Here is a 26,725-nt window from a genome sequence, read left to right as displayed (position 1 = left end):
ACTCTCATCATTGGGCATATTAAATTTCAATCCAGTGATAAGAAAGAAAGTGAAGAGATCTTTCAAACTACCTTCTCTAGCAACTTGGCAGAGAGGAAAAAAACACCAAGTAACTCATTTAACAGGGACCCTCTGCTCTAAAGAGGGTCAAGTGTAAATCAAAACTCATTATCTGGGGCCAAGTAAGATGGCTCAGTGGGTAAAGGTGTCTGACATCATGCCTGAGGACTCCAGTTCAATCCCCGGGACCAATCAGAACCTCTGAGCTCTGCATACGTTCCATGGCATATACCCCCCCCCCACCAGGCACACATGTGCACTCACAAAATAAATATAATTTGTACCTTTTAAAAACCAGATTGTCTGCTGTGCATTGCCTAACTTGTTCTGGAGTTGAATAATGCCCAAACATGCTTTTAATGAATGCAAATAATTTTATGAATACATAAAGTTATGTAATCACATTTTAAAGTCAAGAGAGATGATGATGTAATCATCACTGGGAGAAATAATCTTAGTGCAATTCATAGAGGAGACGCAGGGAAAGAAAGGCCTAGGTTTTCAGAGATGTATCTCGTGTTTTATTTCAGAGCCTGCGGTCATTGTAGAGAAGGCAGGGTCCATGACGGTGACTGTGGGAGAAACGTGTGCCCTGGAGTGTAAGGTAGCTGGCACTCCGGAGCTCTCTGTTGAATGGTATAAGGACGGAAAGCTCTTGACCAGCAGCCAAAAACATAAATTTAGCTTCTACAACAAAATCTCTTCCTTAAAAATCCTCTCAGTTGAAAAGGAAGATGCAGGCACCTACACATTCCAGGTTCAGAACAACGTTGGAAAAAGCAGTTGTACAGCTGTGGTCGATGTGTCAGGTTAGTTCTGGCATTTGCATCTGCTCGCATACGCAAATTTCTTTTTTTGAACTTTCCTTCTTTCATGTCTCTTCTGTCCTTTCAAGTCACCACAAGTCATGTGTCTTCCCTCATGCAGACCGAATGGTCCCTCCCTCTTTCACACGAAGACTGAAGGATACTGGTGGTGTTCTGGGCACCTCTTGCATCTTAGAATGTAAAGTAGCTGGATCGTCTCCTATCTCTATTGCCTGGTTTCATGAGAAAACTAAGATCGTCAGTGGAGCAAAGTACCAAACAACATTTTCAGATAATGTCTGCACACTGCAGTTGAATTCTCTGGACTCATCGGATATGGGCAGTTACACATGTGTGGCTGCTAATGTGGCTGGGTCGGATGAATGTCGCGCAGTGTTGACTGTACAAGGTCAGTGATACACAGTCAATATTGCGTGACGGGTATTAAAAATTCCTCTCTGGGCATGTGTCCAGATTGACACACATTTAAAGTACTCTTCATTTCTTTTTCAAAATTGAAAATAAGTGCAGAGCTTACTGGACCCTTCCATTGTCTTCTATGTTTGTGTAGAGCCACCCTCTTTTGTGAAAGAACCTGAACCCCTGGAAGTCCTTCCGGGCAAAAACATAACCTTCACAAGTGTTATCAGAGGAACACCTCCATTCAAGGTTGGCTGGTTTAGGGGAGCCAGAGAACTGGTGAAAGGAGACAGGTGCAATATCTATTTTGAAGACACTGTGGCAGAACTGGAATTATTTAATATCGACATATCCCAGAGTGGGGAATACACCTGCGTGGTTTCTAACAATGCCGGCCAAGCATCCTGTACTACACGTCTCTTTGTGAAAGGTTTGCCAAACACACTCACTCTTCCTTGCTTTGATTGCTGGCATTTCTATGACTTTATGATGTGTCTAACTGCAATGTTTGTCACTTATCAGAACCAGCCACGTTTGTAAAGAAGTTAAGTGATCACTCTGTAGAACCAGGGAAGTCTATAATTCTGGAGGGCACCTATACTGGGACACTTCCAATTTCTGTCACCTGGAAAAAAGATGGAGTTAGCATAACTCCATCTGAAAGATGCAATATTGTCACCACGGAGAAAACGTGCATCCTGGAGATTTTGAGCAGCACCAAGGGAGATGCAGGGCATTACTCCTGTGAGATTGAAAATGAGGCAGGAAGAGATGCTTGCGACGCTCTTGTATCTACATTAGGTGTGTTATGTTACCCTCTTAAGAATTTTGGGTTTATCAGACATGCAGGGTGGGTCCTTTGCTCTTCTGAGATTCCACTGGCTGATTGTGAGCCTTTCTTCTTTAGAACCACCTTATTTTGTTACGGAGTTAGAACCTCTGGAGGCATCTGTTGGAGATTCAGTTTCCTTGCAATGCCAAGTTGCTGGGACACCAGAAATTACAGTGTCTTGGTTCAAAGGAGATACCAAATTAAGGTCAACTCCGGAATACAGGACTTACTTTACAAACAACGTGGCCACACTTGTGTTTAATAAAGTGAGCATCAATGACAGCGGGGAGTACACGTGCATGGCGGAGAACAGCATAGGAACAGCAGCCTCTAAGACCATCTTCAGAATCCAAGGTGATGGTTTTATCTTAGACACTAAGAAAATTGCTTTCCCCTCATTAACTCTTTTATCTTTATGGGGATTTTCTCATTTTATCCACTAATGCCTCAAGTATAACTTGTCTTCCTACAGAACGCCAGCTCCCGCCTTCCTTTGCAAGACAGTTAAAGGACGTTGAGCAAACTGTTGGGTTACCAGTTACCCTCACTTGTCGACTAAATGGCTCTGCACCCATCCAAGTGTGCTGGTATAGAGATGGGGTGCTTTTAAGAGATGATGAAAATCTACAGATGTCATTTGTGGATAATGTGGCAACATTAAAAATTTTACAAACTGACCTGAGTCACTCTGGCCAGTATTCTTGCTCAGCTTCCAATCCACTTGGCACAGCATCTTCTACTGCTAGACTAACAGCAAGAGGTTTGTGCCCATGCCAATCTTTCTCTTCATAGACCTTGATTTTTTTATTTAATTGTAAAGACAAAAACAACTGACAGCCAAAAGTGTGTGTGTGTGTATTCATATATATATATATATATATATATATATATATATATATATACCTTTTCCTCTAATCTTCCAGAACCTAAGAAATCACCCTTCTTTGATATCAAGCCAGTATCAATAGATGTTATTGCTGGAGAAAGTGCAGATTTTGAGTGTCATGTAACTGGTGCTCAGCCGATGAGAGTCACTTGGTCAAAAGATAACAAGGAAATCCGACCTGGAGGAAACTTTACTATCACGTGTGTGGGCAACACTCCCCATCTGAGGATTCTTAAAGTGGGCAAAGGAGACTCTGGCCAATACACGTGTCAAGCCACCAATGATGTTGGCAAGGACATGTGCTCTGCTCAGCTCAGTGTCAAAGGTATCATGGCAGAGCATTTGTCACGATTTGTTGTCTCATGTGCTTGTGTTGCTGTCCTCTAAGTGTCTTTAGGTTTTCTATTTTGAGGCTGGTACTGTAACTCAGTCTGAGAGCATTTACCTCACATGTGTGAAGCCATGGGTTCAATCTCTCAGTAGTGCCAAAGATGAGAAAGAAGTTGTCCTTTGCCTTGTTTATTTTTGTTTTTGAGAAACTGTCTTACTATATATAATCCATGCTAGCCTGTAACTCATAGAAATCCTCCTGTCTCAGCCTCCTGGGAGCTAGGATTACAGGTATGAGACACCATTTTCAGCTGTTTTGCATTCTTACATTTTTGAGTTAAACTAACAATTGTATTTGAATTGATGCCTACTTGTTGGAGGAACAATAACCAAAGTTTTGCCTTCTCTTTATATTGTCTCTTAAGTGAACATTCTTTCACTGAACCTTGTTGACTATGGTTTCAACCATTCACTCTTCCTTTTCATCATTTCTTGTTATATAACACCCTGATTTAACATTACAAATTTTATATCAAATATGTAATTATATTAGCTAGTATATTTTTACCTTATAGATCCAGACTGTAATGCATTAGCTAAATTCTCTAATAATTATTTTAAATTACTTAATAGGAAAAAAGATGACTTATTTTAGCATGAAATCATTAGAGAAAGTTCATTTTATATGTCTGTTAAAATGTGAATTTGTGGGATTTTCAACTATAAGATAAACTCTTTCAACACATGATTATGCATTACTGACTGTTTCCTTTGGTTTGTTAGAACCTCCCAAGTTCATTAAGAAATTAGATGCTTCAAAAGTTGCGAAGCAGGGAGAATCCATCCAACTGGAATGTAAGATAAGTGGCTCCCCAGAGATCAAAGTTGTGTGGTTCCGGAATGACAGCGAACTTCACGAAAGCTGGAAGTACAACATGTCCTTCGTGAATTCTGTGGCCCTGCTAACCATCAATGAAGCCAGTGCTGAGGACACTGGGGACTACATCTGTGAAGCTCACAATGGCGTTGGTGATGCCAGCTGCAGCACAGCCCTGAAAGTTAAAGGTTAGACCCTTCTTCTGCTGCCTTCCTTCTCTTCAGGGGACTCCTTACAGTCTCCAGGTCTTGGGCTGTCCAAATATCCAGAAATGGGATCAGTCTAGACTTGAGCCTGAGGATTTCTGATGGTTAGATAAACTCCAGTATTCCTCAGGAGTTTGTGAAACCAGTTCTCATCTAACTAATTTTTCATTATAGACTCAATGAATTTATAAGATTCAAATCTAAAAGCTTACACCTCTTAAAAGTGTGTTTATGAATCGTCATGTGTCAATGTGTGCTGCCACTATTCACACCAGTCATTCTTAATAATCTCTTATTCATAGCTAGCCTCTCTAAGAGTCTAAAAGTACGTAGCTGCTAATAGCATTTATTCTTTGGTTAAGCAGTTGCTCTCATTGCTCATCCTCTTTTCTTCTGGTAGCACCTCCTGTCTTTACCCAGAAGCCTCCTCCAGTCGGAGCCCTGAAAGGTTCTGATGTGATCCTGCAGTGTGAAATTTCGGGAACACCCCCCTTTGAGGTGGTGTGGGTTAAAGATCGGAAGCAAGTGCGGAGCAGCAAGAAGTTTAAAATCACCTCCAAAAATTTTGAAACGAGTCTTCATATCTTTAATCTGGAAGCCTCTGACATAGGGGAATACCACTGCAAAGCCACGAATGAGGTGGGAAGCGACACATGTGCTTGCACGGTCAAGTTCAAAGGTTTGTATACATAGACACACACACACACACAAGCGTGTGCTTCTTCCTTCGATCTGTCAGTGCTCAACTAATAACGTACGCTATTCTTTCACTTAACCATGGGTTTCTTTCATCAGAACCACCACGTTTTGTGAAAAAACTCAGTGATGCCTCCACCCTTATTGGGGATCCTGTGGAGTTACAAGCTGTGGTAGAAGGTTTCCAGCCGATTTCCGTTGTCTGGCTGAAAGATAAAGGTGAAGTCATCAGAGAGAGTGAAAACGTTAGGATTTCCTTCGTTGATAACATTGCAACTCTCCAACTGGGAAGTCCAGAAGCAGCACATTCTGGAAAATATGTGTGCCAGATCAAAAACGATGCCGGAATGCGAGAGTGTTCAGCAGTCCTGACTGTCCTAGGTTAGTAGCAGAGCCTCAGAACACAGAGGAGACAATCGCTCTATAATCATGTCCTGAAGATAGGATGCTTATCCAACTATCTACTGACTAAGGTGAATTGGTTCTCAATGCAATATGCTTGTTCTTCTAGAACCAGCCACAATTGTAGAGAAACCAGAGCCCATGACTGTCACGACTGGAAACCCCTTCACATTGGAGTGTGTAGTAGCCGGGACTCCAGAACTTTCAGCCAAGTGGTTCAAAGATGGTAGAGAACTATCTTCAGGCAGCAGACATCACATTACATTTGTCAGAAACCTGGCTTCCCTTAAGATCCCATCTGCAGAAATGAATGACAAGGGCTTATATAGCTTCGAGGTGAAAAACAGCGTTGGCAAAAGCAGCTGCACTGTGTCTGTCCATGTCTCAGGTGAGTACGAAAGGGGCCTTGATGAAGACAGCCCCTCCAGACCAGTGGAAATGGAAGAACACTCCTTTCTAAATCGAAACCCTTCTTCTCTAGACCGCGTTGTTCCACCGTCCTTCGTCCGAAGGCTTAAGGACACGAATGCCACGCTTGGGGCTTCTGTGGTTTTGGAGTGTCGAGTGTCGGGCTCAGCCCCCATATCAGTCGGCTGGTTTCTCGATGGAAATGAGATCATTAGCAGTCCCAAATGTCAGTCCAGCTTTGCAGATAACGTCTGCACTCTGACTCTGAGCTCCCTGGAGCCCTCCGACACTGGCGCATACACATGTGTGGCTGCCAATGTAGCTGGCCAGGATGAAAGCTCTGCAGTTTTGACTGTCCAAGGTCAGTGTACAAGGATGCCCTTGCTTCTCTCTCCGCTGTCCAGCCAGAACTGCCTTTGCCTTCATTTTATTCCATCTCAGTTTCCTTTTCTTTAAGTAACAAATACCTCTTTTTTTTCTTTTTCCATCTCCCTCCCGTCTGGGCTATTTAGAACCACCGTCTTTCGAACAAACCCCGGACTCTGTGGAAGTTTTGCCTGGAATGAGCCTCACATTCACCAGTGTCATTAGAGGCACCCCTCCATTCAAGGTCAAGTGGTTTAAGGGCAGCAGGGAGCTGGTGTCAGGGGAGGCTTGTACCATTTCTTTAGAAGACTTTGTCACTGAGCTGGAGCTCCTGGAGGTGGAGCCGGTGCAGAGTGGAGATTATTCTTGCCTGGTGACCAACGATGCCGGCAGTGCTTCCTGTACCACACATCTCTTTGTGAAAGGTTCGCTCTTTTCTCCAGAACCCATTACTTCTTAAAACTCTTCCCATGTCCCATTTGAAGGTACGGTACAACTCAAACCTCATGTTTTCTCCTTACAGAACCAGCCACTTTTGTGAAAAGGTTAGCTGATACCAGTGTGGAAACAGGTAGCCCCATTGTTCTGGAAGCAACTTACACTGGCACACCACCTATCTCTGTGAGCTGGATGAAGAACGAATATCCTCTTTCACAGTCCCCCAACTGTGGCATCACCACAACAGAAAAATCTAGCATCCTGGAAATTCTTGAGAGCACAATAGAGGATTATGCACAGTACGCTTGCCTGATAGAAAATGAAGCTGGACAGGATATCTGCGAAGCTCTTGTGTCCGTCTTAGGTGTGTTGACAGTTAGTTCTTCCTATTGTTGTCTCTTCCTGTGAATCACTTTTAGTTGGTGTTAATGGATTGCTTGCCATCCTTTGTACCTTAGAACCACCTTACTTTATCGAACCCCTGGAACATGTGGAAGCAGCTATTGGAGAGCCCACAACTTTACAGTGTAAAGTGGATGGAACCCCTGAGATCAGGATTTCTTGGTATAAGGAACATACAAAGCTACGGTCAGCTCCTGCATATAAGATGCAATTCAAAAACAACGTGGCCTCCTTAGTCATCAACAAGGTGGACCACAGCGATGTGGGAGAGTACACCTGCAAGGCAGAGAACAGTGTGGGGGCTGTTGCTTCTTCTGCTGTGCTGGTTATCAAAGGTGATAATGGCTTTGCTTGAAAAATCTTGCTGAGTGTTGACATATCCATTTTATTAAGAGCTTTTGGTGGATAGAAACATGCTGTTGCAAATAAGGATTGTCTATAACTTCTTTCCAGAGCGTAAACTTCCACCTTCCTTTGCGAGAAAGCTGAAAGATGTTCACGAGACTCTTGGCTTCCCAGTTGCTTTTGAATGTCGAATCAATGGCTCAGAACCTCTTCAGGTGTCTTGGTACAAGGATGGTGAACTTTTAAAAGACGATGCTAATTTGCAGATGTCTTTTGTTCATCACGTTGCCACTCTTCAGATTTTGCAAACTGACCAGAGCCATGTTGGTCAGTATAATTGTTCAGCTTCTAATCCTCTTGGGACTGCTTCGTCCAGTGCTAAGCTCATTCTCTCAGGTGAGTTGGTTAACTCATCATACTGTCCTCTTCGTTACAATACAGCTTCACTTCCTTGGGCCACCAAAGGACTGGTGCTATTTGGTTTCTATTCCTAATCTTGGAGGATGGAAACTGACCTTGACCTGTTGGTCTTCATTCTTTCCAGAACATGAAGTGCCTCCCTTCTTTGACTTAAAGCCTGTGTCAGTAGACCTTGTTCTTGGTGAAAGTGGTTCTTTTAAATGTCATGTCACTGGAACAGCACCGATCAAAATCACCTGGGCTAAAGATAACCGTGAGATTCGCCCTGGAGGCAACTACAAGATGACTCTGGTAGAAAATACTGCCACTCTGACGGTGCTCAAAGTAGCCAAAGGCGATGCTGGACAGTACACCTGCTACGCGAGCAACGTGGCTGGAAAGGACTCTTGTTCTGCTCAACTTGGTGTACAAGGTACTCCTTAGAGTGAAGTGCCAAGATCTCTTTCATTTTCTTGAAATGTTGATGAGTGACATGGTGTGTGTGTGTGTGTGTGTGTGTGTGTGTGTGTGTGTGTGTGTGCATGCGTAGTAATTAGATGCCATCAAATGAGTGTAGGGGTACAGCTAGAAGGTACAGTGCTTGCTTAGCATGTATAAGGACAGGCCAGGTTGGAGCCCTAATATCAGAATACAGAATGAGAGGGAGAAAGGAAGAAAAAGGGAGGAAAGAAGGAAGAGAGGGGTCACAAATGAATCCAGGATCTTCTAAATGGGAAAATATCTTGAGTTTGTTTCTAAAGTAGAAAAACCACAAAAATATTAACTAGAAAATATGTTTTCAAAGACTAAGGAGAAAATGAACAAGACATTTCCCTAGAATTATATGAAAAGCCTACTACAAACAGTTATCAGAGGGAAGAATATTTAATTACTTCAAAGGACCTATTTTCTGCAGTACTTAGTAAGTTAGTGAATCCGTCACCCTCTGAAACATTGCACCACCCCAAACCACCAAGTACTTCAAGTAGAATCAAGTCAACTGTATGGCTACCCTATTTTCCACTACCAGCTATGCTTCATGAATAGCAGAAGTCGGGGGACTAGGTATTACTTACCCAGGCCTGCCGTCTGGACCAGGGGTTTCCAAGTTCTTGGCATCTTCTTCAAAGAATGGAATAAGTACACACAAATAGCAAAGTATTGAAGCAGAGTTTTGTTCAAAGGTCCTGCAGAAGTCCACGCTTGATACCCTGCAAGATGACAGTGACAATGAGTGCTATTTACTCAGGAGCCCCCTGGTCACTGCTTAGGACTTCTGTCTATGGGGCCAGAAAGAAGAAGAAAATCTGGTTGCTAGGTCTGGGGTTGATAGGCATGGACTATGTAAGTCCTAATGTAGTGTGCATATCCATCCCTGAGATGCATTTAATTTTAATCATATGCATGCCCAACCATGTGTAGGCACAAATACAGGATTTCTCCTAAAAGTCCATTTTGAGGACACAATTTGTCTTACTGAACATGCCCCCCAAATCCGTGAAGGCTGAATTGACTTACTGCCTCTAGTTCCAGGGTATGTATCTGGGTGCGTTTGACCACAAAAAGGGAGGCTTATTAAGAGTGGATAGGGAGTCCTTAGATCAAAGTTATCATGACTTTGTTTGAAGAACAGTGAACATGCAGCGTGATATAGGTGGAATCTCGGGTTGTTAAGTGCATTGTTGGAGAAGCCAGATGTATGTACTTGAAGCCAAGCGGGGCTCCAGATTCCTAAGATATCCTTATGTATGCCTGCCTCATAGGATGTAAATACCTCAACACCCAATGTTGTGCAAGAATATGTTATGTTTCTCAGCTGAATATTGAGATTTATAGACTGCTGTATTTAGTAATTTTATGCTTCTTGGAGCAGTAGTTCATAAATGTCTTAAAATTTAGATTAGTGTTCAAGACCCCTTTGCACCGTGAGACAACTAACCATTTTACCTGTGAGCACGAATGTTTAAGAACATTGCTCTAACTCACTCCAAGGAAACGATGGACACTGAAGGGATCTAGCTCTTGAAGGCATATGAGAGATAACTGTACTTTAAAATCGTAAGACATATGATTGCTTTTGCTCTGGCTGTGTATGGTACAGAATGAAGACCTTTGAAGCTATAATTTCCACAGACTCACACACAGGGCAATCGGTCTCTCCCTCCTGTGAGCCTCAAAGGGTTTCTGAGATGTTGCCTGTGGGCTCAGGCCTACAAAGATAATTCTGTTTCTGGGAAGTGGGAACTTCTTCCTCTAGCCACAGTTAGATTACAAAATGTAAACGTATTTCCCTCAGGGATTTTCTCCTCAAATATCACTTCACTAGCCTTCCCTAAACTCCATCAGATGAACTTGTCTCCTGTAGATGAAGTCCACTCTGACAGATTTCTTCTCTCTTCCCCTCTTGTAACTCGCCTGTCTTTTCTGCCCCTTGCCTTGTGCTTTTCCTTGCGGTTCCCTAGAACCCCCCAGGTTCATTAAGAAGCTAGACCAAGCACGGATCGTGAAGCAGGATGAGTCTACAAGATACGAGTGCAAAATAGGCGGGTCTCCAGAAATCAAGGTTTTGTGGTATAAGGATGAGGTGGAGATTCAAGAAAGCAGTAAATTCAGGATGTCATTCGAGGACTCGGTGGCCATCCTGGAGATGCACAGTCTCAGTGTGGAAGACAGCGGGGACTATACCTGTGAGGCTCGCAACGCAGCAGGGAGCGCCAGCAGCAGCACCTCCCTGAAGGTTAAAGGTCAGACCTTGATCCACCCCTACTCTGCACACCCGCTCCTCTACAGTTCACTACAGTCTCAGGTTTCTTTTCCTCCTGATGATGTTTCAAACTGTTCAGGGATATAATAAAAGTGGGGAGGGGACTCCAACAGAGTAGAAAGCTAATTCTTACCCTTGTCTAAATATGAAGTTCATCCAAATTTTCTCTCTCCCGCCCCACCCCCAATCCTAGAACCACCCGTGTTCCGGAAAAAGCCTTTTCCGGTCGAGACACTTAAAGGAGCCGACGTTCACCTTGAGTGTGAGCTTCAGGGGACACCTCCCTTTCAAGTGTCTTGGCACAAAGACAAGAGAGAACTCAGGAGTGGGAAGAAGTACAAGATTATGTCTGAGAATTTGCTCACGAGCATCCACATCCTGAATGTAGACACGGCAGACATCGGGGAATACCAGTGCAAAGCCACAAACGATGTTGGGAGTGATACCTGTGTGGGTTCTGTCACAATGAAAGGTAAGAGCCATTTCATTTTCTTCAGCTTACGGGTCTCCTTCTAATTTTAATACTGTACCCCCACCTTGGTTATTGTATGGTGTTTATTTTTATCCCTAACAATCTATTCTATCCAAACATATATGTAACAACTATATATTGTTGATAATGTTGCATCACCATGAAGATGATTTCTCACATTCATAATGTGAAGGCCATACTATCAGTCCCATAAATGTTGAAGAGCTGTCTCCCTGTCGCCCCTCCTCAGCACCACCACAATTTGTGAAGAAGCTCACTGACATTTCTACCATCATTGGCAAAGAAGTCCAGCTTCAGACAACAGTTGAAGGCGCTGAGCCGATCTCAGTGGCGTGGTTCAAAGACAAAGGGGAAATTGTTAGAGAGAGTGACAACATATGGATTTCTTACTCTGAAAACATCGCCACCCTCCAGTTTTCAAGAGCAGAACCAGCCAATGCTGGGAAATACACCTGCCAGATCAGAAACGATGCTGGGATGCAGGAGTGCTACGCCACACTGTCCGTGCTCGGTCAGTCAACAGGGTGCCCTCCTCACAAATACGGGAAGTGCATGCAGGCCTGTGTCTCCTTTAGTTTCTTTCTGCAGTTTTACTTTAAATGACGGTATGGTTTCCATCTCTTTCAGAGCCTGCTGCAATCGTGGAAAAGCCGGAATCTATTAAGGTGACCACAGGAGACACCTGTACCTTGGAGTGTACAGTATCTGGAACACCTGAGCTCAGTACCAAGTGGTTTAAGGATGGAAAGGAGCTCGTGAGTGACAACAAATATAAAATAAGCTTCTTCAATAAGGTGTCGGGCCTCAAGATCATCAATGTGGTGCCTGGTGACAGTGGGGTATACAGTTTTGAAGTGCAAAATCCTGTCGGCAAGGACAGCTGCAAAGTCTCGATTCAAGTCTCAGGTTGGTGGCTGGTTTATTCATCTTTATGACAGTGAGGACCTCAACTGCCCTGAATAGAGAGAAGCTCCTTCTTCACGGGGCAGTGTGCATCTTAGCATCTTACATCACTGGATACAGTGGGGTCAGAGGCAGGCACTTGGACAAATAGAAGGAAACCACCAAAGTTGAACCCCTTTCTTTGGGAAGAGTCTCTAAGAGTATTGTAGAAGTAAATCCTGTGCTTGGATGGTGGGCGGGGATGAAAGTACTTTCCTAAAATAGTCACCACAAAGGACTCATTGCAGCAGAAAAGAACAGACCCTCTATGAAGCCAACTTATACATACTTACTTTCCAGGATTTCCCTTGCATAATCCCATGGGAAGCATTTAGGGAATCTTTCAAAAGAGCCAGACAGGGCTGGTGAGATGGCTCAGCGGTTAAGAGCACTGACTGTTCTTCCAGAGGTCATGAGTTCAAATCCCAGCAACCACATGGTGGCTTACAACCATCTTGTAATGAGAATAAAAATAAAAAAACCTATAAAGAAAATTTAAAATCCTATGGGCCCAGAGCAAGAGGGAGAAGGGAAAAGAGCGAGACAGATCTAGGGATGTCCCATCAAAGGGTCAGTTCTCTCCGAGTCACTTTATAACTGATGCCCCTTGCTTTGTTTGTTCTTGTTCTCAGATCGAATCATCCCTCCTTCATTCACAAGAAAACTGAAAGAGACGAACGGTCTGTCGGGCTCCTCCGTGGTGATGGAGTGCAAAGTGTACGGGTCACCCCCAATCTCTGTCCTGTGGTTCCATGACGGGAATGAGATCAGCAGTGGCCGGAAGTACCAGACCACACTGACAGACAACACCTGTGCCCTGACGGTGAACATGCTGGAGGAAGCTGACGCTGGCGACTACACTTGTATAGCTACCAACGTGGCAGGCTCTGACGAGTGTAGTGCCCCTCTGACTGTACGAGGTCAGTGCAACACGCAGTAACATACAGCCGCACCACACGCGGGACTGAGTCATCCAAGTCCTCCAACGTTAAACATCTCCCCAACTTGTGCTTTCTTTCTTTAGAGCCGCCATCTTTCATTCAGAAACCTGACCCAATGGATGTCTTAACTGGCAGTAATGTCACATTCACAAGCATTGTCAAAGGCACACCTCCTTTCACTGTCAGCTGGTTCAAAGGTAGCAGTGAGCTTGTGCCTGGGACCAGGTGCAACACGTCTCTGCAAGACTCGGTGGCTGAACTGGAGCTCTTTGATGTGGATACGTCCCAGAGTGGAGAATACACCTGCATAGTCAGTAACGAGGCTGGCAGGACTTCCTGCACAACACGTCTCTTTGTGAAAGGTTGGTTTGCTATTCTGTCTACACAACTGACCATCAGATGTGTTGTGCCTGCAGGTGTGTGTGTGTGTGTGTGTGTGTGTGTTTGATTTTATTTTATCAATTTGTTCACCCCAGCCCCGGCCATATTTGTGAAGAGACTCAATGACTACAGCATAGAGAAAGGCAAGCCCCTGATCCTCGAAGGGACCTTCTCTGGAACTCCTCCGATCTCTGTTACATGGAAGAAGAATGGCATAAATGTCACTGCTTCCCAACGGTGTAATATTACCACAACCGAAAAATCAGCCATCCTGGAAATTCTGAGCAGCACTGTGGAAGATTCAGGGCAGTACAACTGCTACATTGAGAACGCTTCTGGCAAGGACTCCTGCTCAGCCCAGATCCTGATTCTAGGTTGGTTTGGGCTGCACGATCACAGTCTCGTACCCAGGCACTGGTGCTGACCGCTCCTTCATGGCTGCTTATCTCTTTTACTGCAGAACCACCGTATTTTGTCAAGCAGCTGGAGCCTGTGAAGGTGACGGTTGGTGACTCTGCCTCTCTACAATGCCAGCTGGCTGGAACTCCCGAGATTGGGGTCTCCTGGTTTAAAGGAGACACCAAGCTGAGGCCCACTGCCACCTGCAAAATGCATTTTAAGAACAACGTTGCAACCCTGGTTTTCACCCAGGTTGATAGCAGCGACAGTGGAGAATATATCTGCAGGGCTGAGAACAGCGTAGGAGAAGTTTCTTCATCAACTTTCCTGACCGTTCAAGGTGAGCACAATAATTTAAAAGTAAGTGGATCAATGCTTCTTTTGAAACATTTAAAATACCCAGTGAGGGTCTTCTTGAGGGGAGAATCAAAATGCTATTTTTATTTTCTTTTAGCTTAAGTAGTTCCAGTTAGAGTTAGCAACTCAACTTTTATTTATTTATTTATTTATTTATTTATTTATTTATTTATTTATTTGAGTGATTGGTTGTTTTAGCTTGTTTTTCGGGGACTCTTGCTATATTTTATTGGGTGAAACTCACTAGGTAGACCAGGTTAAATAGGTTGATCTCAAACTCATGAACCAGCCTCCTACCTCTACCTCTGAGATTATAGGTTTGGGCTGCCATACCTGGCCCCTCTCTTTCTCTGCCCTTTGTATCCAGGGAGATAACCAAATATTCACTTGGAAAGATCATGCTACCATTTACCTCTATGAACCTTAAAGGAATACAAGTGACTTCTGTTTTTAAATTCACCCCATACCTGTCTTATTCGGGTTTGCTGGAAGGTGATCTAACAAGCAGGAGGTTCAGCTGGGCGCCACAGACAGGCCTCTAGCTGACCAACATTTTGTTAACTTACAGGTGTTTTGTTTTTTTTTCTTGCTTTGTATCTCCTACTTAACATTTTCTCCAAAAACCTCACATGCTGCTTTCCATCTCCAATTTGAGACCTCTCAGTACCCCTCTTATTTTTAAAGACCTTTCCTGTATGTCGACCGAATGGCTATGACTTGATTTAAGGTATCCAGCTGCGTTCATTGCTGTAACCCTGTCTCTACAGAGCAAAAACTTCCGCCATCCTTTTCTCGACAACTAAGAGATGTGCAAGAGACCGTGGGATTGCCAGTGGTTTTTGAATGTGCCATAAGTGGGTCCGAGCCCATCTCTGTGTCTTGGTACAAAGACGGCAAGCCGCTGAAAGACAGCCCAAATGTACAAACATCATTTTTAGACAATGTCGCCACTCTGAACATCTTTAAGACAGACAGGAGTCTCGCGGGCCAGTACTCTTGCACTGCTACAAACCCTATAGGCTCTGCTTCTTCAGGCGCCAAACTCATCCTCACAGGTTTGTGGTTTGCTATAATGGAGATTTTTGTAATCCCATACACAGTTTAAAAGAAAACACTGCTGTTTCTTCAATGGGCATAGCCCCAGGCTGGAACCTGAAACCTTGTCCTTGTGGTCTTTCTCTAGAGGGGAAGAACCCACCCTTCTTTGATATTCCTCTGGCCCCTGTGGATGCTGTCGTGGGAGAAAGTGCTGACCTGGAATGCCATGTCACGGGAACACAGCCCATTAAGGTCACCTGGGCCAAGGACAACAGAGAGATACGAAGTGGTGGAAACTACCAGATCAGCTATCTGGAAAACAGTGCACACCTGACCATCGTCAAAGTGGACAAAGGTGACTCTGGCCAATACACCTGCCACGCCGTCAATGAAGTGGGAAAAGACTCCTGCACAGCCCAACTCAATATAAAAGGTAGAGTTTATTTTGCACGGGGTCCGATGGAGGGCAGTCATTTGGGAGGACAACCTAACAGCTTTAACAGCACTAGGTCCCTAGTGATGGGTAGATGCCTAGGAAGTGTCTGAAAATAAATAACATGAGAATGTTTACCAGGAGATAAGTTTGGATAAGGAAAAACTGATGTCATTCAGTCTGTATTTCCTAGAAGCTAGTCTGTCCTCCTCAACCATGAGGCCGAGTTTTCCTCTTACAAATCCCTGGTTCTGTAAATGCTCCTATATCATTTCCATCAGCCATGTGGCAGAAAACTGGCGAGAATTAGCTGTGGGTAGAGAAGTCACTCCGGAGCATGACTTGCTATGCTGGATTTGACTAGTTATCTGTGATTATTTAATTAAAGCAGGAGTCCTTGAAAGCCTCATAGCAATAATTTACCTCTATGTCCTTTTCATTTATCTTTTTCATTTCTTACAGAGCGCCTCATCCCACCGAGTTTCACCAAAAAACTATCTGAGACGGTAGAAGAGACAGAAGGGAACTCATTCAAGCTGGAAGGGCGTGTGGCAGGGTCCCAGCCCATCTCTGTTGCTTGGTACAAAAATAATGTAGAGATCCACCCGACCTCCAACTGTGAGATCATGTTCAAGAACAATGCACTGCTGCTGCAGGTGAAGAGGGCCAGCATGGCCGATGCAGGCTTATACACCTGCAAGGTGACAAATGATGCAGGCTCTGCCTTGTGCACATCATCCATTGTCATCAAAGGTTAGTCATCTTCAGAGCTCTGGCCTGCCATGGTTTCCTTCATACACTTCCATGTGCTGAAGTCTCAGTGTAGAGCCCCAAACAAAAATGTTATTATTTAATGGATCACCATAATTCCACATTTGCTAAAAACATATTATTCATAATTTTGTTACGTGACCCCCTGTAAGGGTGACTCAGATGTCAGATTTCTAAGTCAAATCCTCTCAAATGACTAGAATTCAAAAACCTTCTTTGACATGTGTGAACATTGGAAAAAATCCCTATCACAGCATATTATACTTTTCTCTGCTTATTCCCAGGTACAATAAGGAGCATTTGCTTTTGTTTTTAAAGAATAATTGTTTAGAATATAATACTCTTTCTTATCTTTTGGCCTAAAATTGAATAGTAATATCAGACAAAATGGTAAAATTTGATACAAAACCAGGATTTGGGGAGAAGAATATTATATATTATAAAAGATAAACACAAAGCTCTTATTTTAAGAAAGGAAGCAGTCTCCAGCATTTTAAATCTTCCTTATATGGTTTTCCAACTATAATTACTTCAGACAGATACAAGTTTACAGACTGCCATAATTATTGCACAAGCCCACTTTCTAGGAAAGCATGCAATGGTCACAACAGGTGAGCTACAGGCCACCTCAGAGTGTACTGGGTGAGCTAACATCATTAGTAGGTTACCATTGTGAACAGCTTAGCATTACTGGGTTGCCTGGCCTACAAATTCAGATTATCATCTACATGATAAAATGGAAATGCATCTAGTTTCAGTGCATGCGTGAAAATTGAAAGTCTGTTTTTAGGGGCGGTTTATTCTCACAATGGCTTTGCTGTTGGATAGACACTTTCTATGGAACTCTGAGTCTATGTTTATGTAGAGGTTTACTGAAGCAATAGATACCAAAAGTTGTAATCAGGAATGTTGCCTTATTTTAGCTACAGTCTCAATTGCTATGACAGAACATGACATCAGGCATGTCCATTTGGTCAGGGAACCCAAGTCTGTGTTTATTCTCATTTGAACACTGAGTTTTGACTCTTTCTTTCTTTGGTCTAGATCTGGATTGTTTTTTTTTTTTAGAGTAACTGTAGATGCATTTAAAAATCTAAAACTGGACATCAAAAAAAAAAATCCATTAAGATTTGGGCATTTCCATAACTCTGATGGTGGCTTTCTTCCACGGGAGTTTACAATCACTGCTCTAAGTGAGCAGAATGCCCTCATAATCCTTTAGGTTTTAGAGTTTTGTAAAAATGCTGCTGCCTGTAGTTTTTAAATAATCAAAATCATGCTGCATTGCCCAGCCATTGATAGCAGTGCCAGCGTAGTATTTGCGGAGCTTAATCAGGACACAGATGCTGTGTTGGTTTGTGGACAGCTTGGCAGCTGTTCTTTGCTTGTTTTTAAATCTATCTATCTTTCTTTCTTTCTTTCTTTTTTTTTTTTTTTACCCCAACAAATGTTAACAACTGTTCAAAGAAGAACAGATTCTGACTTATAATTCCATTCACCGCAATGTCCACTGTCACCTGTGGGGAAAGCTATTTTGCCCTTTGTACATTTCCTTTGTGAAAGATAATGTATCCTTAACTCTATGTTCTCTGTCCTCCTCACGAAAATGCCTTTTCAATTCCAGAGCCTAAGAAGCCACCTGTGTTTGACCAGCACCTTGCCCCGGTCACAGCCAGCGAGGGTGACTCTATACAGCTCAGCTGCCACGTGCAGGGCTCTGAGCCCATTCGAATCCAGTGGTTGAAAGCTGGTAGGGAGATAAAGCCTTCTGACAGATGCAGCTTCAGTTTTGCTAGCGGGACCGCTGTGCTGGAACTCAAGGAGACGGCTAAAGCAGATTCAGGAGACTACGTGTGTAAGGCTTCCAACACGGCTGGAAGTGACACTTCAAAGTGCAAAGTGACCATTAAAGGTACAGATACCAAGAAAGTGTGATGAACATAAAGACAGAAACTGCCCGTGGTGGTTAGCTAATTATAACTTAAATAAGAATGGAGTTAGAGGTGTTAGACCCGGGTTATTTGCCATTTGTAGTCTGTAAGCCTCATAGTGAAAGTATCCAATGATTTAATGGACAGACTCTCAATACAAAGTATTTAAAGTTACCCAGAGTTCAACAGCCTATTTCCTTGAAACCCTCACAGCATATCCACAAGGATATATTCAGTGTAGTTTCCAAAGTGATGCTATGATGATATGATGTGAAATAGCTCACTGTCATAGCCTAGAGGAAACCTATACACTAAAGTCTATAAATCCCAGATTGGATGCTAGCAGGCCATTAGAGTTCAACCTCCTGTAGCCATCCCTGGAATGACTGTCTATGGAACGGCTTTGTCACTAATAACTCACAGCTAGTGAGTTTGGGGAGCACAGCCCCGAAGCTCTTAAAGTTTTACACACCAGAATATTTATTACAATTTTCAAGTTTTTGTAATAAGCATGTTTTCTAACAAAGCATGGACATGTGTGTTTCAGAGAAACCAGCGGCAGCACCAGCAGCCAAGAAAGCAGCCGTGGATGGAAAACTTTTCTTCGTGTCAGAGCCTCAGAGCATCAGAGTAGTGGAAAGTAAGTGTCCGATCACCTGGCGAGTGCTATGGGTTCAATTTCACGAGCAAGATTGATTTTTTTAATTCATTTATTTTCACCACTCCTTAGAAACCACTGCCACGTTTATTGCAAAAGTTGGAGGTGACCCGATCCCGAATGTCAAATGGACGAAAGGGAAGTGGAGACAGCTGAACCAAGGGGGTCGCATTCTTATCCATCAGAAGGGCGACGAAGCGAAGCTGGAGATTCGTGACACCACAAAAACCGATTCTGGCTTGTACCGCTGTGTTGCCTTTAACAAGCACGGTGAAATTGAAAGCAATGTCAACCTACAGGTGGACGAAAGAAAGAAACAAGAGAAGATTGAAGGTGATCTTCGCGCGATGCTGAAAAAGTAAGTCCTAACTGTGAAGAGGGCTTCTTATCCCCACGGGGCCCTGCAGGATGAGCTACTGCAAGACTCATGGCATCAGAGAGCCTCGCGTGGCTTGTCAGTGGGTGGAATTCAGTGATGGTATTTGTTTCAGAATGATGATAAGAAACAGAGAATGAGACATATGTAGAAGCTTTTAGGCAAAAGGAAATGCCTAAATACTATATGTCCAAGCCTGAAAGACTTGCTTTTACAAAGTTTTTTTTTTTAATGCTACAGTTTCATAGATCAATAATTTTAGGGATTTCCATAATCAGTAATTTCAAAATAACTTGTGTTTCACCATAATTATTAAGTTATTGATTCACTCACCTTTTCACAGTTCTTTTTTCATGATGTGATATTTAAATAAAGTTTTCAGTTGATATTTAAGATAACCATAATTAATTGAGCTCCTGGTTATAAGGTTAATGAACATGCTTCTGTATTCATTCCTCTCTTCAAGTCACTGATCACATTTCAACACTGTAAAACAATAGCCCACTATTAACCCATTCTATCTCCAAACTAACTTATTGTTTTGGTCAAAGTGGTAAAAATTAGCATGTAAAATTCATTTCTTAATAGAGAATTTATTTCTCTTAATTTATTTATAACTTTGTGATATAAATTTATACAGTGTATTTGTTTCTTAATAAAGAGCATTAAACCGTTGCATGGTGAGGGAAGATACTGAGACCATCTTGGGCCATGACGGACAGCTCAAACTCCTAAGCAGAAGACAAATGATTGATCTTAACTTCTTTTTTTTTTTTTCTCTTTTAGGACTCCAGCCCTAAAGAAAGGATCCGGGGAAGAAGAGGAAATTGATATCATGGAGCTTCTCAAAAATGTGGATCCTAAAGAATATGAGAAATATGCGCGCATGTACGGAATCACCGACTTCCGGGGCCTCCTTCAAGCATTTGAGCTGCTGAAACAGAGTCAGGAAGAAGAGACTCACAGACTGGTATGGTCCTTTGTTGCAGCTGTATCCTACAGAAAATCCGTATTTGAGACACCAAACGTTTTTCATATTAGCTGAAGAATGCCTTGAATTCCCAAGACACTAAATTTCTAGGAGGCAATTAACTATAGTTATAAACTTTACTGTAACCTAAGGGACATCAAGAATGGAAGCCAGAGGGCTAGAGAGATGTTGCAGTGGTTAAGAGTACTGGCTGCTCTTCCAGGGAACCAGGGGTCAATTCCCAGCAACCACATAGCAGTTCACAATTGTCTCTGCTCTGATTCCTGGGAATCTGATGCTCTCTTTGGGCTCCTGCCAGTACCATACTTAGATGGTATGCATCACGCAGTCAAGCAAAACACACATACACGGAAAAGAAAAATAAATCTCTAAAAAATACCAATACACATAAATAAAGATAAATCTTTAAAAAGCACCAATACACATAAAATTTTTTAAAATGTAAGGAATGGAGGCCAAGCATAGTCATGTACCTGCTAATTCAAATTTTTCTTCCTAATGTGTTATTTCCCCCCCTATCAGGAAATTGAGGAACTAGAGAAGTCGGAAAGAGATGAAAAGGAATTCGAAGAACTTGTAGCATTTATTCAGCAAAGGCTGACACAGACAGAGGTAAAACGAACTATGTTGATAATAAAGTGGACAGACTTATCACTGGAATTATAGGGAAGGAATGACTAACATTAGCACGTATTAATTCTTTCTTCTCCTAGCCTGTCACTTTGATCAAGGATATTGAAAATCAGACAGTTCTGAAAGATAATGACGCCATCTTTGAAATTGACATTAAGATTAATTATCCGGAAATCAAGCTCTCCTGGTACAAAGGGACTGAAAAGCTGGAGCCCAGTGACAAATATGAAATAAACATTGATGGTGACCGACACACACTCAGAGTCAAAAACTGTCAGCTTAAAGATCAGGGCAATTACCGGCTGGTCTGTGGTCCCCACATCGCTAGTGCCAAGCTAACTGTGATTGGTGAGTGAGAACCCATTTTAAAGCCTTGTGAGAGTGCTGTTGTGCACATCTGCATATGGTGCTGATGCTGACTGAGCAACATGCATTTCTGTGTTACAACAGAGCCGGCCTGGGAGCGGCATCTCCAGGACGTTACTCTGAAGGAGGGCCAGACTTGTACCATGACGTGTCAGTTTTCTGTACCAAATGTGAAATCTGAGTGGTTCAGGAATGGCAGAGTCCTTAAACCTCAAAGCAGAGTGAAAACAGAAGTGGAGCACAAAGTTCACAAGCTGACCATTGCCGATGTCCGTGCAGAGGACCAGGGTCAGTATACCTGCAAGCACGAAGACCTCACAACATCAGCGGAGCTCAGAATCGAAGGTGGGTGAAAACCTGGGCAGAGTGACTGGCAGAGCAGCGAGCATCAGCAAATGGTGGGCAGGCCCCTGCAGTCTCCCCTCAAACCCAAAGAGCTCATGTGTCCTCCTCTTCTCACATGGATGACACACTCGTCCTTGGGTCAAAACTCATAGATTCAAAAGGAAAATAGTCAACCAAACATGCATCTCTTTTAGGCAAAAATAGGATTTTAATGTAGACTAACATGAATTTTTTAATGGTTGTTTCTTCTTAAAAGCTAAAGTTAATAATTTTCATATTTATGACTATGGTTCCTAGAATAAAATCTTGGGAAAGAAGTTATAAATATAAATCTAAGAAACTGTGATTAGGAATTGCTACTTTTGGGGGGGACTTACTTTGATGTTAAAGGTATGATATTTTATAGATAAAATAAACAAAATACATGATGAGTAATGGCCTTTAAAAAAATATTGATTTCCTTTTAAAAATTCTATTCCTACTGTCTGAATCCCTGAAGTAAAATTTCTGACTCAAAGAACAATAATGTAATTTCTTAATTGTTAAGTTTTGGGAACTAACCTTAAGCTATCCAGGTTTTTTTTTTACTGTGTCTCACAATTTAGTACCATTTTAATTATTAAAATTATATTAATCTTATATTCAGAGGTATTTCAGGTTTCTGAATTATTTTGCACTGAATATTAGTACCTCATTTTTTAAAGTTAAAAATAAAGTTAAATAGCTTCATATTGGAGTAAAGTTTTAAGTACTAGTCATTTTTAAATAAGTAAATGTTTTAAATATATTCATCAATGACAAAGCTCACCAGAGTATCATTGCCTGCCGGATACACGTGACACTTTTACACGTGTCGTCTCCGACTTCCACACAAGTTCAGCTCCTCACTAAGAGCACCTGCAACTGCTATCCACAGGGCACAGTGCCTTTGTGTTTACCTTTCTGTGCTGGGAAAGTGGGTTACTGAACTCCAGAGAGCCCTCTGAAATTTAGAATTGCAAATTTCCCATTGAATTTGAAATCATTCCCAAGGGAAATCTTTATAGAAAAGAAAATTTTAGATCCCGAATAACAAAAAAAAAAATTAATTTTCTCAAGATAAGAGAGGGCTTGCAAAGGAACTCAGGGTAGGATTGTTTATGTGTACCCTGTTATGAATTTTCTATTTCATGAACAGCTTTTGAAATTTAACTTGACTTTGGGTTCAAATCTCCCTGTGGCATTTTCTTCATTTGACTATTTTAAAGACTCCTGGGCATTTCTTTACGTTGTCCACTATCCATTCTCTAAGAATGGCTCAAAGAATGGGAATAGTTTGGATACTAGTACAAGAATGTGTCTCTAGTGTTCTGTGTGCTGCACTTGCATGTGGGTTTCCAATTCTTTTCTGTTACTTTGTAAGTGAATACAAATAGAAGCCAAGCATGGTTAAAAACAGACTGGCAATCCCGGGTATCTGGGAAGCTGGGACCGGAAGATGGAACGTTTGAGGTCAGCCTGCAAATCTTGGCTATACTTCATCTCAAAAAAAAAAAAAAAAATTAAAGTACGAGGGTGGCATAGCACTTCTTTGTGAGGCCTAGGTTCAACAGGAATACCCTTCCAAAAAAGCTAATTGTGCTGGGTTTGGTGTTGCACATGTTCACCCTATAATTCCAGCACTTGAAAGACCAAGGCAGTTAGGACCTGCTTGGGCCACATGATGAAACCCCAGCTCAGCCACCAAGAGCTTTAAGTATCTGAGAGAAATCACATTAACAGAGATTTCTGTCTGTGCCATCTAACTCTGCATCCTTTGTGTCTGAACAGCCGAACCCATTCAGTTTACAAAGCGCATACAGAACATTGTGGTGAGCGAGCATCAGTCTGCTACTTTCGAGTGCGAAGTGTCTTTTGACGATGCCATAGTTACCTGGTACAAAGGACCAACAGAGCTGACTGAGAGCCAGAAATACAACTTTAGAAACGACGGCCGCTGCCATTACATGACGATCCACAACGTGACCCCAGATGATGAAGGTAACCGCGCGGACAGTTTGCCAGTGAATATGTAACGTAATCCTCACCTGCACCCGTCTGTTGATATTTCTACCTTTATGCTTACATTCTACGATCCTCTGTGACATACTTTATAACAAGAAGGAAAGAAGTGAGTGCTTTATATTGAACTAAGGAAGTGTATTAGGAAACTAACGTAGGATGGTTATTCTCTCCAGGTGTCTATTCAGTAATTGCTCGGCTGGAGCCAAGAGGCGAAGCAAGAAGCACAGCAGAACTGTACTTAACAACCAAAGGTGAGCGCAGGACTGTACTTAACAACCAAAGGTGAGAGCGGGACTGTACTTAACAACCAAAGGTGAGCGCGGGACTGTACTTAACAACCAAAGGTGACCGCAGGGCTGTACTTAACAACCAAAGGTGAGGACAGGCCATAGTCCTGAAAGCAAACATATTGCCCAGACAGTTCTACATATAAAAACACTCTCTTTTTCTCTTGCAGAAATAAAACTTGAGATGAAGCCTCCTGGTAAGTTATTATTATCTATAATAATACAATATAACTATTATTATTTAATTTTTTGCTTACAGTGAGTTGTGTGGTTTTATAAATACAGAAGTCCAATTAAAATACACCAGGTTACCATTTCTCTTCTCACTAAAATGCTGTTTGGTAAAAATAATTTCAAGCAGAATAATGTTATGCTTTATGAATTCGGGGAAGAGGAGAAGATGAAGTTGTTATTAGGAACACACAAAGGTGTGAATAGAGAATTAAGCAAGATCTCGTGAGCAGCAGAACTGTGTGCTGCGTGTGTTATGTCATGAATGTCACCCTGTCTGCATGCCCGATGGGGCTGTTGGGAGTGACTGAACATGTGTTATCCACTCCCCAGTACTTATTACTACATGTTTCTTCCAGATATTCCCGATTCCAGAGTTCCAATCCCAACCATGCCCGTCAGAGCTGTCCCACCGGAAGGTAAGATCCTAACCCTAGCATCTGGGTATAGAGAAGTAAGATTCTACTTCATTGTCTCCACTGTGGAGCCAGAAGAAACATGCAGTTAGCGTTATAAATAGATACTGGTGTCAGTTGTTCTGATTAAACCCTTGAATTAATAAACAAAATGCATTAGATGTCTCATAAAACAGGAAATTAAAACATGATGCTAATACGTATTTTTTTTTTTCTTCTCAGAAATCCCTCCTGCGGTTGCTCCTTCCATCCCTCTTTTGCTGCCATTACCTGAAGAGAAGAAGCCGCCAGCGAAACGAATTGAAGGTATTACACTTAACTGAAGTGGTAAACCTTAGAATTACACTGTCCGGTCTTGAAAATGTGACTTCATATCGCTTGTGCTCCCTCTTGTGGTCAGAAAGTTGAACTGACTTGAAAATATTCTTGTTACATGGCTTAAAATTCTGAAAATTATCAGATTAACCCAAATGTTATGTTTACTTTTAAAATACTGCAAAGGAATCACTTGGGTATTAGTTAAAATTAAATTTATTTTAATGCTGCTAACTGTTATACCTAACAATATGATAGTAATAAAACCAGTTTGTGGGGCAGCTCATGGAAATATACCATATTAATTAAGAAGAAAACTGAAAATTGGGGTTTGTTTTCTCCTCAATTATACTTCTAACTATTCTTTGTAAGATACTATTTATGCAAAAATATAGCTGAGAATATCTTTGACATGTTTGACTGGGTCTTCTGTGGGGATTTGTTTGTGTTTTGTTATGTTAACCAAGGAAGGAGGTGACTAATAAAGAGCAAAGGTCCCAGCTCAGAAGGCAGAGACAGGACAATTACCACCAACACAAGGCCCATAAGACAAGCCAGATGGAGCTATATAGTAAGACCCTGTCTCAGAAGCAGAACGAAATAGACAAGCCCTTAAACATAAAGGAATTGACCATCTCAAATGCTAAACACTTAAGCAGCTGTAAGGTACCCTGAAGCCGTACAACCTAGGCGACAGGTTGCCTAAGACTTCCTAGGGCTACAAATTCAAAGTTGCTAGAATTCTCTCAACATAGCCATAAAACATCTACTGGTCCAAGCCGTGTTTTCCTATAGCCTGGTCACTGCCACTATAATAACACCATGGAATGACATGTGAGTTCTCTTAATGCCTGCTGCAATTGATATTAAAATGTATGGTCTATTTTTCACCCAGGTCCAAAGAAATTCAGTATTTTTCATTCAATTTTGTACCTAGTATTCTTTCTTTCTTTCTTTCTTTCTTTCTTCCTTTCTTTCAAAGATTAGTTTATTTTATGTATATGAGTACACTATTGCTCTCTTCAGACACACCAGAAGAGGGCNTCAGACCCCATTACAGATGGTTGTGAGCCACCATGTGGTTGCTGGGATTGAACTCATGACCTCTGGAAGAGCAGTCAGAGCTCTTAACCACTGAGCCACCTCTCCAGCCCATATACTTTCATTAAAAGAAGGAAGCATGTTTGTAATTTATATGAGCAAACCTGAATATATTTTGTGTACTTGTGACACAGAGGAATAATCAAAAGTCATAAATTAGATTCCATGATGTTTCTGTGGTCAGAAGCAGTCATTTCTGTTTAAAAAAAAGTGTGGGGGGGGGGCTTTTCTCTTTAAAGGGAAATGTCAACATGACTGCTGGTATTCATTGCAAAACATGAGAGTTTAAATCAGATTTTTAAAATCCCAGGGTGTTCCCTGCTCACAAATGCTGACGGCTCAGAGCCATGACCAGTGCATACCCGCTTGCAGCAGCAGCTGCACCCACATGCGTGACATGGGTTGGACTTTGATTCTCCTAGTCCACTCGCTGTTCTCCTGACAGTTTTGATCTCCACACCCAAGTGAAACACAGAGGAGAGGGCATACCTGCTCCCCTCCTGATCTGATAAAGCTAATTCTTACCCACCATACAGCCAATGGACACATAAAGCCACAGTATAGATTCTACCAAATCTATCCAAAACCCCTCCCTCTCTCTCTCTCTCTCTCTCTCTCTCTCTCTCTCTCTCTCTCTCTC

General features: G+C 42.3%; 1 protein-coding gene across 2 annotated transcripts in view; it reads left to right on the top strand.

Moving 5' to 3' along the window:
* Positions 1-26,725, top strand: part of Ttn (titin) — a 273,795-nt gene that overhangs the window by 85,058 nt on the left and 162,012 nt on the right. Inside the window, exons 70-109 of one of the 2 annotated variants that reach the window (XM_029536008.1) lie at positions 591-869; positions 988-1,275; positions 1,438-1,716; positions 1,809-2,087; positions 2,194-2,472; positions 2,591-2,878; positions 3,042-3,329; positions 4,118-4,399; positions 4,818-5,096; positions 5,213-5,494; positions 5,625-5,903; positions 5,997-6,284; positions 6,436-6,714; positions 6,813-7,091; positions 7,186-7,464; positions 7,583-7,870; positions 8,019-8,306; positions 10,336-10,617; positions 10,831-11,109; positions 11,360-11,641; positions 11,758-12,036; positions 12,705-12,992; positions 13,097-13,375; positions 13,490-13,768; positions 13,855-14,133; positions 14,918-15,205; positions 15,334-15,621; positions 16,084-16,374; positions 18,017-18,304; positions 18,871-18,963; positions 19,054-19,339; positions 20,144-20,327; positions 20,871-20,960; positions 21,062-21,329; positions 21,432-21,692; positions 23,502-23,711; positions 23,909-23,986; positions 24,193-24,219; positions 24,613-24,672; positions 24,892-24,975. The exons of the other annotated variant lie outside the window; for it this stretch is intronic. Of the exons in view, the coding sequence (XP_029391868.1) occupies positions 591-869; positions 988-1,275; positions 1,438-1,716; positions 1,809-2,087; positions 2,194-2,472; positions 2,591-2,878; positions 3,042-3,329; positions 4,118-4,399; positions 4,818-5,096; positions 5,213-5,494; positions 5,625-5,903; positions 5,997-6,284; positions 6,436-6,714; positions 6,813-7,091; positions 7,186-7,464; positions 7,583-7,870; positions 8,019-8,306; positions 10,336-10,617; positions 10,831-11,109; positions 11,360-11,641; positions 11,758-12,036; positions 12,705-12,992; positions 13,097-13,375; positions 13,490-13,768; positions 13,855-14,133; positions 14,918-15,205; positions 15,334-15,621; positions 16,084-16,374; positions 18,017-18,304; positions 18,871-18,963; positions 19,054-19,339; positions 20,144-20,327; positions 20,871-20,960; positions 21,062-21,329; positions 21,432-21,692; positions 23,502-23,711; positions 23,909-23,986; positions 24,193-24,219; positions 24,613-24,672; positions 24,892-24,975 (9,846 nt within the window). The remainder of the gene's footprint in view (positions 1-590; positions 870-987; positions 1,276-1,437; positions 1,717-1,808; positions 2,088-2,193; positions 2,473-2,590; positions 2,879-3,041; positions 3,330-4,117; positions 4,400-4,817; positions 5,097-5,212; positions 5,495-5,624; positions 5,904-5,996; positions 6,285-6,435; positions 6,715-6,812; positions 7,092-7,185; positions 7,465-7,582; positions 7,871-8,018; positions 8,307-10,335; positions 10,618-10,830; positions 11,110-11,359; positions 11,642-11,757; positions 12,037-12,704; positions 12,993-13,096; positions 13,376-13,489; positions 13,769-13,854; positions 14,134-14,917; positions 15,206-15,333; positions 15,622-16,083; positions 16,375-18,016; positions 18,305-18,870; positions 18,964-19,053; positions 19,340-20,143; positions 20,328-20,870; positions 20,961-21,061; positions 21,330-21,431; positions 21,693-23,501; positions 23,712-23,908; positions 23,987-24,192; positions 24,220-24,612; positions 24,673-24,891; positions 24,976-26,725) is intronic. 2 annotated transcript variants of the gene reach the window in all.

The sequence above is a fragment of the Mus pahari genome, chromosome 3, assembly GCF_900095145.1.
Source record: "Mus pahari chromosome 3, PAHARI_EIJ_v1.1, whole genome shotgun sequence".
In the NCBI taxonomy this organism is placed as follows: Eukaryota; Metazoa; Chordata; class Mammalia; order Rodentia; family Muridae; genus Mus; species Mus pahari.
This window is presented reverse-complemented; position numbering and strand designations above follow the sequence as displayed.